At 39.1% G+C, this 22,500-nt stretch overlaps 2 protein-coding genes across 5 annotated transcripts in view; one reads left to right on the top strand and one right to left on the bottom strand.

The window, feature by feature from the left end:
• The window catches only part of LOC137975757 (galanin receptor type 1-like), a 19,498-nt gene extending 6,717 nt beyond the window's left edge, over positions 1 to 12,781 (bottom strand). Inside the window, exon 1 of one of the 2 annotated variants that reach the window (XM_068822933.1) lies at positions 12,709 to 12,781. The gene's annotated coding sequence lies outside the window, so the exon portion shown is untranslated. Of the gene's footprint in view, positions 1 to 867; positions 910 to 12,708 lie in introns of those variants that run through there. The other variant, XM_068822934.1, reaches the window with a different exon arrangement.
• Positions 12,782 to 18,487: 5,706 nt separating this feature from the next.
• LOC137975710 (peroxisomal sarcosine oxidase-like) overlaps positions 18,488 to 22,500 on the top strand; it is a 14,940-nt gene continuing 10,927 nt past the window's right edge. For 2 of the 3 annotated variants that reach the window (XM_068822865.1, XM_068822864.1), the window contains exons 1-3: positions 18,488 to 18,646; positions 18,678 to 18,799; positions 20,982 to 21,133. In XM_068822865.1, the coding sequence (XP_068678966.1) occupies positions 18,628 to 18,646; positions 18,678 to 18,799; positions 20,982 to 21,133 (293 nt within the window). In that variant the 5' untranslated portion in view covers positions 18,488 to 18,627. Of the gene's footprint in view, positions 18,800 to 20,981; positions 21,134 to 22,500 lie in introns of all 3 variants that reach the window. The other variant, XM_068822866.1, reaches the window with a different exon arrangement.

Below are 22,500 nucleotides of genomic sequence, written 5' to 3'. Positions count from 1 at the left end.
AGGAGCTCCTGGCCCAGTGTATTTTTCCTTTAACAAGTTTTTAGGAGGTCAGTACCATCAAGTATGCTAACGTATTGTTATGCTGGAGCGGAGTTTGTATGCATATCGTGAGCAAAATAAACCGGCTTGTGGCGCTTGCTGTCCTACATGCCCATGTATCTACACAGTTGTGTTGTGATTGAGTTAGTCGTATTGTGTCTGATTGGATAGTGGAGTCAAAATTCGGGTTTTGCTAAAAGCAGGCCCACGGCCCAGTGGCCAGCGGCCCACGGCCCGCTACGGCCAAGCGGCCCACGGCCAAACCCACGGCCCACGGCCCGCGACGGCGGCCCGGTCCTGATTTTCCACAGTTTTTTGTCCAGCGGTAAATCCACGCGCATGCACAGACTGCATCGGGTTTGGGCGTGCAAAATGGACGACGATGAGTTTAAATTCGTTTAACATTTTAATAATTATTTCAATCCTTTCTTTAGTTGCGTGTTGCTAAGTGAAAAACGTTGTCTCTCTCTGTTTACTCGTCTGTTTACAGAACCCGATAGAGAGGAAGTCCATTCTCAAACGATGTAAGTTATTTTCAAACCACAGTTTGAGATTGAAAATTTCATAACCTAAATGATGAGATATGTGAACTGCGAATTGTCACTGAGTTGCGCTTGTCAGTTTATCAGGCAATCACATTCTCACTTGTCATCAGATGATCTTACGGGTAATTCTGTGCAATGGCAGGGAACACTTATGAACGGCGGTAGATTTGCGTTTGCATGCTTTATTTGTGTAACTGGATCTGAAACTTAAAAAAAAAAAGATTCACATATTTCATTATTTATGATATTGTCACTTTCAAAGTATGGTTTGAAAATAACTTACATCGTTCGATAATGAAAGTCCTCTATTGTGCAATCGGTTTCTATAAAGAGACGAATGAACAGAGAATGAAAACGTTTCAACAAACAGAAACAAGGATTCAAATGATTATCAATTTTCCAAATATCGATTGTTATACTGGAAGTCCATTTAGATCTGACACTAGTACGGAGGAGTTCTGCAATATCCTGGGTGATTTCTTCCTAATTCAGAAAAACATGTCTACTACTCGTGGTTTAGGTATTACTGAGGGAAACATTCTGGATTTAGTCTTGACTAATAACGAATTCCTTGTTAGGGATGTAACCGTTCATCCGAATGCTACAAGAAAGCAGATTTCATTGGCTTGCGGGAGACTCTACATCACATACCTTGGGAATCAGTTATCTCCCATTTGAGGACTGTTTGACTAGATTTCAGAACATATTATTTTTTGCCATCAATCAATTTATACCTCAGGTTACACTTCGCCGTCGATCAAGACCTCCTTGGATAAGTAATGAGATAATGAAATTGATTTGAAAGAAGGAAAAAAATATGGAAGCGAATGAAGGCTGGTGGATCACCTGACTTGTTTTTGAAATTCAAGGAAATGAGGAAAATTACGAAGAAGTATATTCATTTGAGCTATATTCAGTATTTAAAAAAATCTATCTATGATGCTGAAGACGGATCCTACACTTTTCTGGTCATTCCATTCAATGAAGTCGAAACGAAAGAGGATTCCATAAATTGCATGTTTATTACAACGAAGCGCATTCTACTAATCCAGCAACAACGGTGGAACTGTTTAATCAATTTTTTCGTACAGTCTATTCTGCCTCAACTTCCGAAAAAACATTTTCCATTGACGTTGTTAATCCAAACTTGTTGTTGAGCATAAAGACCACTGCAAGCGAAGTGAAAAGAATCCTACGAAATCTTGATGTCACCAAGGCAACCGGTGCTGACAATATTCCAGCCCGTATTCTTAAAGTTTGCTCTGAAGAATTATCTAAACCTCTAGCCCTCCTGTTTAATAGATCCTTTTCTTTAGGAAGAGTTCCGGTACAGTGGAAACTCGCCAACGTTTCACCAGTTCATAAAGCAAATGAAAGGGACCTTGTGGATAACTACAGATCTATCTCTCTTCTGTCTATTCCAGGAAAATGTCAAGAGCGTATAGTGTACTCAGCAATTTATTCCCATGTCTCAGCTTACCTGTCAGATTGGCAGCATGGTTTTGTCAAAGGAAGATCTACTGCTACTCAACTAATTTTGATTCATCATAAATGGGCAAAAGCCCTTGATGAGGGTCATCAAGTTGACGTAGTTTTCCTCGATTTTTCGAAGGCCTTCGACCGTGTTCCCCATCAGGCCTTACCGCAGAAGCTTTGTAATTTCGGTATTTCTGGGGCACTGTTGAACTGTTGTCAAGATTACCTTAGCAATCGAAGACAAAGAGTAGTCACTGATGGTTATTCATCTTCTTTGACAGAAATCACCTCTGGTGTACCTCAGGGCTCTATTCTTGGGCCACTATTTTTTGTTTTGTTTATTAATGATTTACCCGATGTAGTTTGTTCTGCAAGCACAATAGCTTTGTATGCTGATGATAGCAAGATGTTTAGAGTAATAAACTGTGATAATGATCAGATGCTTTTCCAAAACGATTTGGATAAACTTTACCATTGGAGCCAACGCAACCTGATGGATTTCAACTCCAAAAAGTGCAAGATCATGAGAATTACTAAAAAACAAGTACCCTTTACTAACAGAGTGCATTTGAGCGATACAGTTCTCGAGGAGGTCAAGGAATTTAAAGATTTAGGGAATATTGACTAACAACGGTTTATCCTGGAACTCTCATATTGATATGATCACTGGCAAGGCAAACAGAATGTTAGACTTAATTAAAAGAACGTGCATGGATCTCAAGGATGAATCTTCTCTAAAGACCTTGTAGTGCTCCCTTGTCAGATCGAATCTGGAATACTGCTCAGTCGTCTGGTGTCCATTCACCAAGAGAATCATAAACAAACTTGAGATAATTCAGCGTAGAGCAACCAGGTTTATTTTAAAATCGAATGAACCATACGATGTCCGTCTACGTAAACTCAATCTGTTAACTCTTGAGCAAAGATGTTTCGTTGGCGATGTTACCTTCTTGTTTAAGGCTCTCAATGGCCATTTAGATGTTGACTTTTCTCAATTCTTAGATTTTTATAGCCAAGAGGACCGTTACTTACTGAGACATTTTGATACTAAATCGTTAAAAAAGAAATACGCCAGGACAAACATACTTAAAAACAGTTACTTTTGTAGGACTGTGGATGAATGGAACAGTTTGCCTCTTGAGGTCCGTTCGGTATGCAATGTTGACAAGTTTAAGCTAGTGTTATTACTGGGTTGCCAAACCCAGTCGGAATCTCGGTTTCGTTTCGTGGGTTTTTTTGTTATTTTCCGTGTCGGGAAAAGTCTTGCCTGTCACTCCCCTGCTAGGTGGTGTCTTTGTGCATGGAGTCTTCTGTGCGTATTTTCTTAGGTTTGAGGGGGCTGGGGTAATGCGTAGCTTGCTCTGCGCAATTAACCTGTAATGGCCTCGAAAGTCATTGTAACGCGAATGGCTTTTTAGTATATCTTTAAAGAAAATATACCCACATGGAGCTCAAGAATGGAACGTCAAGACAGGCGGTGAAACATAAAGATCTGGAATCTTAAAAAAGCGACGAGTAATGGACTTTGACAGCGTGAATCTTTCGCCCGTCGAGCCGAAATCAAAATATGCTGTACTTCTAATATTTCGCCAAGGTGGTGTTACGTACAACACTGAAACCAAATGGAAATTTCTCTGGTAACTTACGGGTTCAACAAAGACAGAGAAGGAATCGAACACCACAAGTAGATCTGTGATCTCTGTTGTGCGTCTCACAGTGTTTACTGAAGTCGCATCTATTTAAAGTTTGCCTGTTTGTCTGGCAAGTAACATTCATTTTAAGACTCAACTCAGCAAAGGTAAAAACAAATTGGAAATGTGACAGTGAAAAATTATTTGAATGGAAGCTTGTTGTCTCTTTTGTGCTTTATTATTTACGGTCAAGGTTCTTTCGAAAAGGGTTTGATGTGAACTGTCAGAAATTTATTTAATTGCATATGCTTTGTGATTGTGTGTTTCGCTTGCTCGCACGCAACTGAAATAGGAAGGGTTTCTTGCCTCATATAGCAAATATGTTGCTTGTTTCAATAAATGTCTCGCTGGAAAATATTTCTGTGAAATTTCTAGCTTTTGTAAATTTATCATGTGTAATTTTCGAGCTTAGCAAATTTGCATACATGTGTTGAAATGTGATTCGGGGAGAATTTTTGTGGTAACGCATAAGTCACGAAAATAAACAGGTCTGTTGGAAGCGTGCTTGAGTTTCAACAAAATGACCCCCAAAATCGGCAAAATATTGTGACGCTGATGAATAATAAAGTAGCTGCTATTACCAAAACGATGAAATTACCTGGTGATAAATAACCTTGTCTTGGAGAGTAAATTTTTGATTTTCCAGAAACAATGGTCACTGTGACCTCTGAGAGTGATCTTTGTGTTGAATTCGCACATTTTTTGTCAAAATTTATAACAATTGAAAGAAAAAGAAAACTAACAAAAACAAAAACCCGGTATCTTGGCATCATTTGACACAGATGCTTCACTGTTTCGCGAGTAAACATGCCGCGGTAACTTGATCACTCTGCCTGCTGAATTCAATGTGCGATTTACTCGGTGCAGCCAAAAGTACAATTACAACAAAACAACTAAAATCTCCCAAAATGTTTTTCGCTGATGGTAACTTTTTATATTCGTGGTTCAAAATTAATGTTGTTTTCACATCGTAAATTTTCTTACCGATGGCAAAATATTTTATTCTCGATCGACCATCCTGAAACTTCCTTCTGCTCTTCTTAACAACTGTGTATCCATATTTATTTACTTTTACATCAATATTTGTTTTGCATAAAGCAAGCTAACAAAATCTGTATCTTGCTTGGTTCGCATTTGATAGCATTAAAATAGAATTTTCGGTCCTATGCTTCTGTTACTCAGTGGTATATTTCTTAGGTCGCCCATCCAGATACTATCCCACCGCACAGGGTTAACTTCAACTTTAAACTTTTGTTTACAAAACTGTCAGGTGCTGTCAGTACACGCTTACACTTGTGGTGGAAAGAAGTTGCATGATCAACATGTCAGCCCAGAAGCCAATGTTTCTCGATTCCCTTTTATTCTGTCAACATGTCTCTCCCAGAAGACAATGTTTTTCACTTCCCATTTATTTTCTTCAATCTTTCTGGGTTCAGTACTTTGCTAGTAACCACATGTCTTCTCAGGCTATTTACCCAAGACTTCTACCATGGCACTACAATGATAGACAATACCAAAACAATATCGTGCACTATTAGAGCTACATATTACGCAAGGACAACTTGAATCTCCTGGAAGACAACACACAGCTCAGTTGACATTATGGAATAAATCGCTGTGTTACTTCACTACCACACGTAAGCAATGCGTGTCAATTTTTGTTAAAGAGGACAGGAATTTCTTCTTTCTGACAAATTCGATGTGCGATTTACTCGGTGCAGCCAAACTTGTACAATTACAACAAAACAACTAAAATCTCCCAAACTGTTTTTCGCTGATGGTAACTTTTTATATTCGTGGTCCAAAATTAATGTTGTTTTCATGTCGTAGATTTTATTACCGATGGCAAAATATTTTATGCTCGATCGACCGTCCTGAAACTTCCTTCTGCTCTTCTTAAAAATTGTGTATCCATATTTATTTACTTTTACATCAATATTTGTTTTGCATAAAGCAAGCTAACAAAATCTGTATCTTGCTTGGTTCGCATTTGATAGCATTAAAATGGAATTCTCTGTCTTATGCTTCTGTTACTGAGTGGTATATTTCTTAGGTCGCCCATCCAGATACTAACCCTGCCGAATAGGAAATAATTTCAGCTTTCAACTTTTGTTTACAAAGCTGTCAGATGCTCTCAGTGCACGCTTACACTTGTGGTGGAAAGAAGTTGCATGATCAACATGTCAGCCCAGAAGCCAATGTTTCTCGATTCCCTTTTATTTTCTTCAGTCTCTCTGGGTTCAGTACTTTGCTAGTAACCACATGTCTTCTAAAGGGGCTATTTATCTAAGACTTCTACCATGGCGCTACAATGATAGGCAATACCAAAACAATATCGTGTACTGTTAGACCTACATATTACGCAAAGACAACTGTCAACATGTCATCTCAGAAGACAATGTTTTTCACTTCCCATTTATTTATTTTTTCTTCAATCTTTCTGGGCTCAGTACTTTGCTAGTAACCACACGTCTTCTCAGGCTATTTACCCAAGACTTCTACCATGGCGCTACAATGATAGACAATACCAAAACAATATCGTGCACTGTTAGAGCTACATATTACGCAAGGACAACTTGAATCTCCTGGAAGACAACACACAGCTCAGTTGACATTATGGAATAAATCGCTGTGTTACTTCACTACCACACGTAAGCAATGCGTGTCAATTTTTTTTAAAGAGGACTGGAATTTCTTCTTTCTGACAAATGATTAATTAATAGGCCGGTAGCCAGGTTTTTAACCTCAGAAAAGGAGCTGTTTCGTCGTACGAAGGTGTGCGGACCTGTGAGCCAAAGGGCCTCTGCTGGTATGACTTCTGGGTGACCCCTTAAATGGTCTTAATGACCCACCAACTTGAAAAAAATTGCCTGGAACGCTGCACGTACCACAGGCAACCCAGTGTACCCTCACGGAGGGTCTAGTTAAATTTGTAACAAAATTGTAAATATTATTACATTTTTTTGTGAGTTTATTGTAATTTTTATAATTTTTATGAGGTGATTTGTTTTTTATCCTTATGGCCTTTTTTTTCTTTTTCATTACTTTTTTTTTGTAAATATACCATAAAATTGTACTAAATAAATAAATAAATTAATTAATTAATTAAATGGTAAACGAATACAACTTGCTTCGCCCAGGAAAAAAAAATGCAAATTAGGCTAAGGGTAGATTGAATCTACCCATGGCTTAATATTAACTGTAACTGAAGATCTAAGTTCGCACCTTCGTATAATCGAGGTGTTGCTTTGGAATTCTCGGTACTTACTTTTTACACATTTACCAGCACCTAAAACGCATGCCGAGAGAAACACGAAACCATTTAATTAAGTATTTCTTGACATAATGAAAATGTTTTCCCTTGGCAGCGTCACTTGTATTGCGTGGATACATTTAATCTATCTCACCCCTCGCGCGAAACATTTAATTAAGGACGTTTGGGCGAAAATTTTCTAACATTGATTCTGTCAGCAAATTTTACCATTGAAAGTTGATGAGTTAGTGATGTCAGAAATGTAAGGAAAAAAAAGGGGAGGTCACCGACTTTCGTTTTGGAGAGAATTTGCCCGGAAGAAAACCCTAAATCTGAAAAAACCCCGCTTCTTTAGCGAATAAGGCCACAGTGTCTGTAAGCCCGAAAAGATTGCAATTACATCTTTGAAGTGAAATGTTCTCTACCAAACTTTGTTTAAGTGGACCCATCAAGTGAATTTAGTTAACTGTTGAGGTTCCTTAAAGAACAAGTTCGCATTGAGCGACCATAGTTTCATGCGCCTTGCAATGTACCGAGGACAGAAATCTTGAAATTTTTTTAACTTCCCACATTGATTTTTTGTTTATTTTTGGACAATGTGGAGATAATTGTAAATAAAGTCTGTTTGTGAAAAGAAAAGTAGGGGTCACCGAACATCCAAGATCGTTAAATCCAAGCAAAGCTATAGCAATGGCCATCTGCCCTATCAATGTTCATTTTAGTACTTAGCGCGCGCGCTCGATACATGACGTGGCATGTGAATTTGCGTGCGCTGTAAGGATGCGTAATGGCAATGGGCGCGAACGTCCTTAACGCAAATTAAACTCTCTTAATCTTTTTTCTATTTGATTCACTCAACCTTAGAGTATCAGAGAGTGAACAAAAACAATGACTCGATTATTGCGTAACTAAAGATAAAGTACCAAATATATCGCAAGGCGGCCGAAAATCTAAAAGGAGGAGTTGCAAACGAACTCACGAGCATTCACAAGAAACTAAAATTCTGATAAGAGGAACTCGTACGAAATTCCAAATCATATACTTTAAGCGACTCACAACGGACAACTCATATAAACACTTGTGAAAAGAAAATTGCCGCACAAACTCAAGTAAATACAGTATGCGTTGAAATGCATCATGCTGATGGTCTTGGTGGGATTTGAAGTGAGGGCGTCATAATGGTAAATTGCATTAAACATGTGTCTCCGCTATGAACGAAAGCATTCGTACCCTTTTGCGACAGTAATTCTCTTAATAACAAGAGTGGAATGGATAACAGCCAGTTTTCCAAGGAAAATGGATAAAGAGAAAGCAAAATTTTTTACCAGCATTACTAGTACGTCAACATATGCGACGGAAAGCAGTCCTTAATGTGAGCTCTCATTGTACCTGATGAAGGCTGTTTCCGAAATGTAGTAATCTACTTTGCATCGGCTCTTGCTCAAAATATATAAACTCCTCACGATCAAATGCTTGTCGGTGTTTTATAACCGCCCAAGCCATAACGCGTGTTATCGACCCCTCTATGAGAGCGCCGAGATCGCTTGAGTCTGCATACAATACAATACAATACAATACAATACAATAATCTTTATTTCATCTCGAATTTAAGATAGCAATACGTGCTAATATCTCCGAGACAAAAAAATAATAATTACACACACGATTCAGTCCAAGTTCAACATAAATCGCAGGGCAAATTTCACGGCTTTGATTTTTACGTTGTCTCGCGCGCGTCGCGTCAAACATCTTTCTCTTGCCCACATCGGCATCAGTTTACGGCGCCTGTTGATAATTTTTTTCCTGGACAAAGCTTGTCATGTCACCATCGTCCATTTTGCACGCCCAAACCCGATGCAGATCTGTGCATGCGCGTGGATTTACCACTGGACAAAAAACTGTGGAAAATCAGGACTGGGCCGCCGGGCCGCTGGGCCGTAGCGGGCCGTGGGCCGCGGGCCTTCTTTTAGCAAAACCCGCACAAATCACATTGGAACAAGTATCAACGCATTGAGTGTTGACGATCGGGGACTTGTTTTCCCGCTTGACACTCAGCGTTTGTGATAGTTTCCTGCTTGTAAAGACGGGTTTTACGTTAACATCGATCTTTGCTCCCAGAGAATAGATATCTTTGCGTACGCGATCGGCAGATGGGTCTGCTGAAGGCACGGTGTGTATACTTTTGTGCTTCATTACCTGGTTTTTGGCTGAACTTACATACCTTATTATAGGAAATCGGAATCTGCGTTTCATTACTCGTATTTTTTTTTTTTTTTCCGTGTCATGAAAAGTCTTTCCTGTCCCTCCCCTGCTAAGTAGTGTAATGATGTGTAGAGTTTTCTGCGCGTGTGTTCGATAAGTTTGAGGGGGTACTACAAATGCATAGATTTTATCCGGTGAACACAGTAGAATATTTAACTTAACCTGCAATGGTGTCGAAAGTCATTGTAACACGAATGGCGTTTTAGTAGATATTTAAACAAATATACCCTTATGGAGCTCAGTAATGGAAAGTCAATTGGATAAACAAGACAGGCGGTGAATAATAAATATCTGTAATGGTCAAAGCGAAAAGTAATGGTCTTCGACAACAATTGCTTCTTTCGCCGTTGGATATCACAAAGTGAGGTTTGTTTCTAACTTAACTAACTCTGATGTTATGTACAACATTGAAACCAAATGACAAATTCTGTATGGGTTTAGCAAACATTGAAGGAATCGAAAGCCTTGAATCCATCACGGTGTTTACTAAAGTCGCACCTAAGTTGACTGGCAAGTAACATTTATTTTGTACTCAACTTTGCAGAGGTAAAAAAAATTGGAATTGTGACAGTGAAAAATTATTTGAATGAAAGCTTGTTGTCTCTTTTGTGCTTTATTATTTACCGTCAAGGTTCTTTCGAAAAGGGTTTGATGTGAACTGTCAGAAATTTATTTAATTGCATATGCCTTGTGACACCGATTGTGTGTCTCGTTTGTACGCACGGAATTGAAGTAGGAAGGGTTTTTTGCCTCTAATAGCAAATATGTTGTTTGTTTCAATAAATTTTTCGCTGGATAAGATTTTTGTGAGATTTTCACGTTTTGTGAAGTTTTGTCATGTTGTGTAGTTTTCGAGCTTAACAAATTTGCATAAGTGTGTTGAAATATGATAAGGGAGGATTTTTGTGGTAGTGCACTTTAGGCAGCGCATAAGTCACGAAAATAAACAGGTCTGTTGGAAGCGTGCTTGAGTTTCAACAAAATGAACCCCAAAATCGGCAAAAAATTGTGACGTTGAAAATGAAAATGATCAACATGTCAGCCAAGAAGCCATCTTTCTGGGGAAAGGAAAGGAAAGGAACTTTATTTAAGTGTCTAATCTTCTGGCGCCGGAGCACTAATTGGGGACACTTGCTAATGGGTTGAGGTTGAGGTTGAGGTTGGGTTTGGGTTTAGGTTGAGGTTGACCATTGTTTCTGCAAAGTCAAAAATTTACTCTCCAAGACGAGGTTATTTATCACCAGGTAATTCCATCGTTTTGGAAATAACTTGTTAATAGGTTTAGTACTTTGCTAGTAACCACATGTCTTCTCAGGGGGCTATTTACTTAAGAAAATACTAAATCAATATTGTGTACTCTTAGAGCTACATATTACGCAGACAACTTGAATCTCCTGGAAGACAAAACGCAGCTCAGTTGACAATATGGAATAAAGCGCTGTATTACTGCACTACCACACCTACTCAATGCGTGCCTAATTTTTCTAAAGATGACAGGAATTTTTTCTTTCTGACAAATGATTAATAGCCTGGCCAGGTTTTTTAACCTCAGAAAAAGATCTGTTTCGTCGTATGAACTTGTGAGCCATACGGCCTCTGCTGGCACGACGTCTGGGTGACTCCTTAAATGGTCTTAATGACCCCCGACTTGAAAAAATTGCCTCGAACGCTGCAGTTCAATTCCACCCGTCCCTTCTGTTTTTGAGTAACACGTACCACAGGCAACCCAGTGTACTGTCATGGAGCGTCTAGTTCCAATGCGATTTGTTCGATGCAAATTATGTCGGGTTCACTGCCCGACAACGCATAAGTGAACACTGTTCTTCAGCCATCGGGAAACACCTTGAAACACAGCATGGCAAAAACAGAACAAAGACTGACCAACTTTCCAAAGTTCTGAGGAAAAGTAACAGCACGTTTGATTGCTTAGTCCACGAGATGTTGTACATAGAGGACATCAAGCCTTCTCTTAACACGAAAGCCGACTCCATTCGTGCCAAACTGTTTACGTGACGTCAAACGTTCGTACATTTTTTCTTTTTTCCTTATTGTGTTTCTTACCTTGGGAATTATACCCACAGGACCCGCAAATATTTTATATATTGTTTCACATTTTATATATTCGTATTACACCTTATACTTTTTCACTTTTTAACTTGATAATGGCGTAAGGTAGCGCCGAAATGTCGTTCGCTTTTTTACAAGTTTCACTGAAATCTTTTGGCGCTTAACTTCTCAATCAATTGATTTTCTACCACAGAGAATAATTTCCGATGTTTTGCTTGAAACGCAACTCTTGCTTCACCTATGTGATCAGCGGCCATTTTTTTTTTTACTGAATCAAAAGAAGACAGTGCTATCAAAAAAGCTCGAGTCCCGCGTAGGATTAGTTGGCCAATATGCCACGTGAATGCGCCCCTTTTAACTGATCTAAGTAACGCCAATGTTTTCATTAAAATTCCGCGCCCTTATATGCGATAATTGTCTTGAACTAAGCTATTAGTTCCCTTTGTATATTTTGTTTTAAAACTTATGCCGGTCGCTTAAGCTAAGGCTTTTAACCCTGGCTATTTGAAGATTTCGTTCCTACAGAACCCTGAGCAAGTTTTGATTAATACAATACTCTTGTATGATATAGTGAGGACATTCTTTACAAGGTTATTTATGCTGTTAACAATAGATCTCGACAATAAAGTTGACAGTTACTTGTGAAAATACATTGTTCGTGGTTTCTTTTTGCTTTGCAAACTTATTGGGCATCACGCCCAAAGTCCCGTTTGCTAACAACATGATGATAGCAATCTCGCCTTATATCTCATGAGGGCCAGACCGCACAAGTTCACTGATTCAAATTTTATGATGCGTTTTAAACGTTTACTTGGGATTTAAAACAACACGGCAGCTGTATTTGAAAGTCAATGGCTTCGAAAAGAGTCTATATTTAATCTCTCTTCTTGTATCCTGTATCCTCTTTTCTCGTCCTTTTAAAAACACAATGCGGCACTGATATACCTCACGCAGAAGACGAACGTTTGTTATTACTTTCAACTTCAGGTCGCCGATTCATCACCGCTAAATGTACTGTCAATAACACTGCGCCAAATATTTTCTCAGTTTTCCGGCCAAGCATTATTCTTGGCGGAAAAACCCTACGGACATTTTTCTTTTTCAAGCTTTGTATTTGTAAAATACTTTTCTTCAATGTTTTCGACAATAGTGATTGAACTATAAACTGTAAAAATGAAAAAACGTTAAGGATGCAATCTGATTTGAACGGGGAAACTTTGGCGTTCTTGGAATAATCTGGGTAACGAGCATAGAGTTTATGTGAATCTGGAATTGAAAAGTATTTTTGCTTCTTTACAGTCAATAGTCACACAAACCGACAAATGATCGATGAGCCAGAGCTCGCAAATACCGAGCAAACCGATAGCTGACTTACCTTGTAACTAAATCGGTATTCCATATGCTTGCGGTCTAATGACTCTCTAATATGCTGGAGTATTCAGCCGTCGAAAGCAAGTCTTGTGTAATAGCTAGCAAGTCCACTTCGAAACGCCCATCTGTGTCAACCGGGCTGATATCTCATTGTTGCAGAATTTGTATTGATTGGAAGATCAACTATCCTAGTCAATCACACGAGCGGCAGATGGTTTGTTCGTGTATACGGAAAAAAATTTTTTTTTTCTCGAAGGAAGCTGAAATATAAGTTTTATACGATAGATTGCGGAGTAGGCAACCTCCGTTTGGCTAGTTGATAGAGTATCGTGGGATCAAAGGGTCCGAAATTGCGACCAGCTGGTCGCCAATGCGACTGAAAGTTGACCGTTGGCGACTGATCAAGGCTTTCAACCTCTAGTCCAACTAAGCCAGCGATCGAAAAAATGATTGATTTATCAAAAAAAATTCATGCACTGTTCTAGCTCAAAAATGGAAGAACGATTCCCACAAAATTACCCAATTAATACTTGTCTCGAACGCAATTTAATCAAGCGACAACAGCCACCATATTTTTTCATGATGTTATGCCCCAGTTATTCCCCATACATAGGGTACTTACCTACCGACAAGGTGCACAAACATGTGCATTAGTTTTCGTTGACTTCTCGACTGAAATGTCTGCTGGCGAGTTGCACAAGTTTGTGAGTTATTACTGGGTTGCCAGTATGGCAAACCAGTCGGAAAATTGGTGGCATTTATTCGTTTCTTTTTTTTTCCCTTTTCGAGAATAGTCTTTCTTGACACTCCCCTGCTAAGTAGTGTCTTTGTAGGTAGAGTCATCTGCGCGTATTTTTGTTAGGTTTCACGGGGTAGTAGAAATGCGTAGATTTTATCCGGTGGACACAGTAGAATACTTAATTAACCTGCAATGGAGTCGAAATTCATTGTAACGCTAATGGCGTTTTAGTGGATCTTTAAACAAAATATACCCTTATGGAGCTCAAGAATGGAAAGTCGATTGTATAAACAAGACAGGCGGTGAAAATAAATATCTGGAATCTTAAAAGCGACGAGTAATGGACTTCGACAACAATTTGATCTCCGCATCAACTCAGTGAGCTTTGTTTCTAAATTAATATTTTACTAACCGTTGTGTTTAATATGTACAACACTGAAACCAAAGGGCAAATTCTGTATGGGCTTAACAAATACTGAGGGAATCGAACGCCTTTAATGTATCTGTACGTGTTTTACTGAAGTCGCATCTCAGTTTCTGTCTATCTACATTTATTTTGTACTCAACTCTGCACAGTCTTCAGTTAAAACATAATTGGAAGTGTGACAGCGAAGATTTATTTGAAAGAAAGCTTGTTCTCGTTAGTCAAGAACTATTTTGAAAGAAAGATTGCAGTCCATGCTTTGCTTCATGTTAAGAAAAAGATTCTTCAGAAAAGGGTTTGATCCTGAATTTATTTTGTTGTGAAAAGTTGATTCGACACGAATTGGGTTTCTTGTTTTCACGCACGCAATGAAATAGGAAGGGTCTTTTTTGTCTCTCTTTTTCAATCTTTCGCTGGAAAAGGTTTTTGTGACATTTTCGGCCTTTGGTGATTCATCATGTTTTGTAATAATCGAGATTAACAAATTTGCATACGTGGGTTGAAATTGACATCCCGCGAGTAATTTTTATAAATAGGTAGTTATAATTTTTAACCGCAGAAAAAGATCTGTTTTGTCACTATGGTGTAGTTTTCTTATGAAGCCAAAAATATTTCTTTAGTGCGCGAAGATTGCTTACATTGCTCATTAAACTCTGTTTTGATTAAAATAGATAAAGAAGGTTTCCTGAGCCGACTAGTGAAATTTAAATATTCAGGTTATTATCAGAACAAAATTAAAAATCGAAAGGCGGAAGTTTCTTAGCTCTTGTGTTACTCTGAAAACGACAAAGGATTAACATTCTTCCCCGTAGTTTATTCAATGTAAACAAGACCGTTGACACAGGTGATCATGTGCACCTTTGTGGTTGCCTAGCACGTGATCAATTTCTTCCTTTTGACAGAACATTGACCTTTAATTCCTCTTAATTACAAGAAGTCACAGACTGCTGAAAATTTAGTGTTTTTAAGATCTATTGCCATTAATCTTTCAATGAGAATTGTAAATTCAGAGTTTTATATACAAACTATGCATGTCTTTTGGCTACCCTGGGTGCGAGAGAAATTTTTTTTCAAGGTCGGAAGAACGCTCCACGACTCCAAATCAACGGTCAACCGTTGACCGGAGCGTTCTCCTCAACCTTGAAAAAATATTCCTCTGGCACCCAGGGTATCTTTTAGCTTGCCTTTTACTGTTAACTCCCGGCTTTTACGGTACTTTTTGGTGCAAACGTTAAGCCAAAAAAAATTTGTCCTGACATCCGATTGGACTGAAAAGAAGATGAATTATGAAGCGGATACAACTTGTAAAGTCCTTCCTTAGTGTGTGGAATAAACGTTTGCTTAGTGCAACTGTAAGGCATGCATGACATGCAGGAAAACGTCTCAAGCAACCTCGTTCCCAGGGTCTCTCATCTTCCCGCCCGCTCTCTCGCTCCAGTGGGCGGGAAGATGAGAGACCCTGGGAACGAGGTTGCGTCTTAAGAAAACGGGTCACGAGGTCAGGGGCGGAATTTTTTTTTGTTTGGGGGGGGGGGGAGCGAGAGGGCCGTGCCCCCCTTTTCCGTGTGCAGTATTTAAAGAGCTTCTGTAACCAACCGACTTTCAAGTAGTGCAGTGTGCATCAGGAGGTTTTACTGAAGATAATGGTTAGTTCAGTTTCAGTTTCAGAGATTTTCTTATTTCAAATACATTTTGCCTTGATAGGGGGGGGGGGGGGGCGAGGGGGTGTGCTCTCGACGCAATTTCTTTGTTCCCCTCTTTGTGGAATTTCCGCATTCGCCCCTGGGACATAATCAACGTGACAACATGTGATCCAAAGGGCCACTGCTGGCACGACGTCTGGGTGACCCCTCAAATGGTCTAAATGACCTCCCACTTGAAAAAATAATCTGAAACGCTGCAGTTCAACACCACTCAACTCAGTGCCTTCTATTTTTGTGTAACACGTACCACAGGTAACCCAGTTTACGCTCGTGGAGCAAGTATTGAAAAAAACTAGGAGCCCATGACTGGGAACTTACAACTTCATTGTACTGATGTGGAACGGCGTTTTTGAAGACCGAGTTATTACTGGGTTGCCATATGGCAATCCAGTCGGAAAACGGGTTAATTTTAGTCCTTTTCAGTTTTTTTTTTCTGTGTCGGGAAAAATCTTTCCTGTCACTTCCCGGCTAAGTGTAATGTAATGTAATGTAATGTGTGTCTTTATTATTCAAAAGATAAAATTGCATATCTTATGTTACATTAAAATATAGTGCAATTTGACACGATTGGGTTTCTTGTCTTCACGCATGCAATGAAATAAGGAAACTTTTTTTGCTTGTAATAGCAAATATGTTGTTTGTTTCAATAAATATTTCGCCGGAAAGGGTTTTTGTGAGATTTACCTTTGTGAATTCATCATGTTGTGTAATATTCGAGCTTCACATATTTACAAAGGTGGGTTGAAATGTGATACGCGAGGAGACAGGATTTTTTTCTTTCTGACAGGTGATTAATATGTAGCCAAGTTTTTAACGTCAGAAAAAGATCTGTTTTGTCATTATAGTGTACAATGAAGTTTATTTGGGAAGCCAACAATATGGAGACACTGGGAACGAGGCTGCGACTGCGCATAACATGAATGACATGCAGAAAAACGTCCGTCAGAGCAATTTGCAGTTAATTTTTTTGCAGACTATTTAAAGAAGAAACGAGTGAGTTTGTTATCTTTAAACTGAATTTATTACCAAAGCTTAAAAAACTAAAGCCTTCAAAATGGCACAGGACATTACAAAATAATTAAACGTGTGAACGTGTGAGCAAAAAGACTTCTGCTGGCACGACATCTGGGTGGCCCCTCAAATGGCCTTAATGACCCCTCACATGAAAAAATTCAACTGGAACGCTGCAGTTCAATACCACCCAACTCAGTGCCTTCTGTTTTTGACTTTTTGTGTAACAAGCACGACAGGGAACCCAGTGTACGCTCATGGAGCGTCTAGCGAACAGAGAAATTTACTTAAAGTATATCGTGGGCATCCGAATCGGAAGTAGTTAATTTAGTAATGTTGTGGAAAGATAACCTGGGTACAACATTGATACCTAATAGCGCTGACATCGCGAAAAGTCAAATGCGCTGGGGGTGGCCTGTGGGAGATTCGACCGGGTGTCCGGAAAACGAAGACCTAAGACCTAAGACCTAAGACCCGGAAAACTAAGACCCTTTTCATTTTAGTTCTCAAAGCAATCCCTGGGCCGTTTAAAAAGGCGCAAAAATATAATAAATAAATGCGAAGGAAATCGGGAATAAATCACGCGCAAAGCAGCAAATAAGCCATAGAAAAGAACGGCACCAAAAAACCCTGTATTCCAGAAAGAAATATTATGTATATCCAAAAAATTAAGTTCGATTTTCAGGCGACAATAAGGCTTTATAATGACAGCGTTGGGAGAAAATCTAGCGGCGCTTGATAATTATTCACGCCACAACCGCAAATGTCACGCCAGGCGATTACAAGGCCGCATGACAATCCCGCATTTCATCAGAAAGGGAAAAGAAATCGTTGTTCTAAAATGCCTCGCCTGTAACTGAACCAACTGTTCATTTGTTCTTCGGAAATTATTGGCAGTCGGGTGTTACGTCCTGTTGGAAATCAACAACGGGTTTTTCTTTGATCGAGCTCTGTCACGAGCCCATGTAAACAAATTCAAAGGTCAACAGGGTCACATGTCCTTTTTGGCGGGGAATACTGCGAATCGCGCTGGTGACACTGTTTTCGTAAAAAAAGGCAGATCCAGCATCCAAATGTAGTACAATTTAAGGGAATCTGCTTCGCTCCAACCGCCATCATGTTGGAATATTTCGGGTTAAGTGTTAGGTCTCAGGTCTTAGTTTTCCGGATCCCCCACTAAAAATCCGGAAAACTAAGACCCGGAAAACTAAGACCCTCTTCATTTTATTCTTGTTTTTGGTTCTTTTATTGTACGGCTGGAACTTTGTTAGAAAGTCCGAGCACGTTCGTTCTGTTTTGAAAATCTAAAAATATTTTGATTTAGGTCCATAAGCAAATTGGTACGTAATAAATTAATGGTTCTCAATATTTTAAAGCCCTCCATAACATTGCCATGTGATTCTTACAGAGATCTTTATACCGTGTACCATCATGATTTTGTAGGCAATGTTTTAAATTTTTGAATAACCTCAGCAAAATTTCAGAGATGTTTATGCGAGATTCGACTTTATCATAGAACCGAATAATCCTTTGATCATTCAATTAAATACGCTTTACATTATTACCCTTGTCACCGTTAATTTAAATGCACAGACGCCAAGTTACAGCTTCCTGCTTCCCACCCATCTCAGTCCCATTCTGTTGACCTCTCGATTTTCCAACAGGACGTAAACACCGGGTAACACCCGACTGCCAATAATTTCCAAAGAACGAATGAACAGTTGGTTCAGTGACAGGCGAGGCATTTTAGAACAACGATTTTTTTTTCCTTTCTGATGAAATGCGGGATTATCATGCGGCCGACTCGCCTGACAACAACACGAACAAACAAGCAAGCGAGAACGTTGCGTGACTGCGTGACGACCATTGTGCAACTGTGATTCTGTTTTCGGTATTTGCCAAATGTTGTACTGATCCAGTCCCACGCCACCTGGACCACCGAGAAATTCGATTACAATAATATTTACGAAACACCCTAAAATTTAAAATGCAAGACTGGAAAATGATGTGGCGAAGTGCTTATTACTAACGACAACATCATTCCCAATGATTACCTGGAGACATAGAAAATCACGACTTTACTCGTTTATTCCATATTTCAAAGGCCATCTCATCGCTCGCAATGTACGATGTTTGTGTCATTGGCGCTGGAGTGGTTGGAAGTGCCACTGCTCGATTTCTTGCTTCTCGAGGAAAGCGCACTCTTCTTCTAGAACAAGTTGGTACCACTTAATCTTCCTTTAAATTGCGGCGCCTGCCGTCCAACTCAGACGGAAAGATTTCCTCATAGCTTGATAGGTGGTTTCCTCGTTACGTCAGCGCCGCCATGTTGGTGGACGAACAAAAGATTTCTTACTAATTTGCTCCCTTTGTTCGTCCACCAGCAATAAGTACATTGCAACATTGTTATCTGTGCCCTTTACAAGCCTAAAGCATGCTGCTCTCTCGTATGAAGCCACAACAACAAAGCAGAACTTTTTAATAACTTCTACTGCAATATTGAGAGTACGGTTTTGACCAATGCCTATTACATAATTATGAATGTAAAGTACTGTGAAGTAATTTTACAAAAATTTAAGAATACCGTGTTTATGGCCACTGAAGGCCATGTTTGCAGATTTTCTTTGTGCGCATCTCAGTGATTTGCTGTTGTATCCATCTCAAACACACATTTGTTAAAAGTGACATCAAAGCTCTCAAGTCGTGCTGTTTTGCAATGAGACTCTCGATTTTTAGGGCAAACTCATGGTCTCACGCTGAGGCGCAAAAATCTCACAGTAAACATATTCACAGGCCAATGGTGAACACCTTCCTTGAATATTTTCATTTCTGTTTTGTAAAATTTATTTTCTGGTGCCAATTACGTATATAGAGAACCACATATTTGTAAGACACGGACCTTACAACCATTTTTATAAGACAAATGTCAAATAAGGTTATTGTGACCAGGTTGTCGCATCTAGATACATTTCGTCCACTTTGTCAAAATGGCGGAAAATGGTGATAAACAGAAAGGAAAACTTTATTTGGATGAACTGGTTAGAATTCTTTCGGACGCCGTCAATAAATCTCCAGATTTTTTTACCTTGATCTCCTGGTTTTTGGTCTTTTGGGGTTGAGAGATCTGTGACATGTAAATCCAGGAGTCCTTGAGGGCATAGGTTCAGATTTCCATGCAGTTGTGTCCGATGGGTCAAAAACACAGGTTACATTCCACAGGTCAGGGTACATGTCACTGTGCTACAGACAAATAAACAACACCAAAAGTGTCTCCTAGCCCAGTAATCACTCTACACAAATGTCTATGGGAAATGTTTGGCTTAGTTGTTCATCACTGGAGCAGAGACTCCAAGTCTTGACCTGTGGAATGTGACCTACAGTAGCTGTGTTTTAGGCCTACCTAGTTGTGTCTTGTTGCGCCTAATCAACTCTGAAGCTGAGAGGGAGTACAAGGTCCCTCTGAAGTAAGATCTGAGCCCATAGCTCATAAAGCACCCAATTTGCTCTTATCTTGATAATGGCAATGAAAGTTAGCAGAAAACATGGGAGAAGGAGCATGACTTGCCTTTTTCTTTAATATGGGACTTTCGAATATGCCTTTTGGAGACTGAGATGGTCTCCAGCATACACTCATGAATATCAAATTGTGGTACATTTCAATAAGCATTGGTATCTTAAATCCTAATTGAGACCATTTTCATTAAATAACTTCTGTGAAAAACAGCATTATAATAAGAAGTAAAAATTTGTTAATTCTGCTGTTGTATATACCCGTACAGTCGAACCTCGATTATCTGGACTCATTGGGACTAGATGAAATAGTCCGAATAATCGAGGGTCTGGATAATCAAGAATATGAATATTAATGAGGAACAAAAACTGATTCAATTAAGAAAGCGACATCTAATCGTGAAACAAAACATTTACAAATCGTTTGGAAAAAAAGATGGTCTTCACTCTCTGTTAATTGTGAATACCTGAACATGTGATGCCGTGTAGCTTGTTTATTTAATTTGCATACCACACCGAATGAGCCAATAGAGCGTGAAATTTCACTTAGCAGCAAAGCAACTCTAAGCCAATCAGAACCCATTCGAAAGTTCTTCATCAGTTACGATGCATGCAAACCCTGTTTTTGCTTTTTGAAAACAAAAAAAAATTTGTCTTTGTTTACTTCACTTTTTAGCGCTGTAGTTTAAAAAGAATAAGGCTATGAATCTTGATTATGACTAATAAATATTCAATTCAAAATTGGGTCCTGAGAAAAAGTCCGGATAATCGAGGTTCGACTGTAGTTGCCCATTATGTTACTTGTAAAATTTAATAGGAATGACCAGTGTAAAATCAAACAAAAAATTCGTAAAATATATAATTAATGCTCATTATATAATTCTGTATAGTTTCCACTTCCACACTGGCGAGGTAGCTCTCATGGCCAGACTCGAGTAAGCCGTGGTTCCTACCCCGAAGAGCACTACACGAAGATGTTTGCTGAAGCACAGGAAATGTGGAAAGAAATTGAAGCACAAGAAAATGAGGAGTTGCTTGTCAAGTAAGGTGGCTGTTGTACTGGTGCATCCATTACACCAATAAAGTAACAATACCATTGTCTCATCCAATGAAAAGATAGATTTAAAGTGTTTAGATATAACCTCAAAAAGCCCTTTCCACTTAACAATTCTCTGCACTTGTCTGTTTAACACTAATTCTTCGGTCTGCTTGACTGGAAAAACTAGTTGCAATTTGATCTACGACTGCACAAGGAAAAGGAATGGGTTGAATCATAGACTGCTTTCCATTGTGATAGTTCTTTGAAAACAGCGATGGAAAGTAATTTGCAATGTCATCCCTGTATCAAACCCATTCCCCTTCATTGCTTGGTCAGGGATCAAACAGACCACTTTTCTCGTTTTTCAAAGTGAATAAAAAAGTAAGTTTTTATAAATAGGTTTTCGTTTGGGATGATTTTGGAGATTAGGTGAATGAAGTGGAAAAGTTTGTTGAGGTGATAGGTACTTTAAGTCAGTAATACATGAGTTGCCTTTGGGGCATGTGAAAATGTTCTGTTCCGTGGTAGTGATGACAATGTGTGAGCCAGCGAGCCATGTGAGCCATGGCTGCGAGCCATATGAGTCAACATGCGAGTCACACAGTTATTGAAAGCTAACTGTTTTGAAATGGGTTCTTAGACTTAAATACTGTTTATCAGCGCTATTTGAAATGGGTGCTTAGACTTAAATACTGTTTATCAGCACTGTTTGAAATGGGTCCTTTATAGACTTAAATCTGAGGCTTGCATGGCTCGCATGACTCTCTTTGTCCAGCCCTGTTGTGGGATGGTAAGCAAGTCATATCAGACAATAGGGCAATTAATGCTTTTAGTGGCAACTAATCTCTGGGCAGTCACCAACGCAACCATGGTTGCATGCTACTGTAGATATGCAAATAGTGTGTATAGTTTGTTTGACCTCACATGCATAGGGTTAGGAACTTTTTTGCATTGTGAAATGGGTCCTGTTGTCCATTGTCCACTAAAAATGCTTACCATTTGCTGATGTTGTCACTCTACAATGGTCACTGAATCAAAAGAGTCAACCTTTCAGAGATTAGGTAAATTAAGGTCTCGTCATACACGTAGGTTCGATAATATGGACATTCTGAAAATCTTTTTTTTTTTTTTTGCAGAAATATAAACATTATCACTTAGAGTTTCATAGAGTTTCAATTTGTAAAAAAATTAAGTTCATCCAATTTTGTTACTTAATTAAAGCCCCAAAAAATCACTAGATGAAACGTAGCCGCCTGTTGAGGAGAAAAGTTGAGAAAACGGTGGTACTTTTATCTTGGTTTCTTCTTTGTTACAGAAAGAGGTGCATGTGGTTGCGGGACTGTGTGTAGGATCAGTTTTATACATCCATT

Source organism: Montipora foliosa, chromosome 11 (genome assembly GCF_036669935.1).
Source record: "Montipora foliosa isolate CH-2021 chromosome 11, ASM3666993v2, whole genome shotgun sequence".
Taxonomy (NCBI): domain Eukaryota; kingdom Metazoa; phylum Cnidaria; class Anthozoa; order Scleractinia; family Acroporidae; genus Montipora; species Montipora foliosa.
This window is presented reverse-complemented; position numbering and strand designations above follow the sequence as displayed.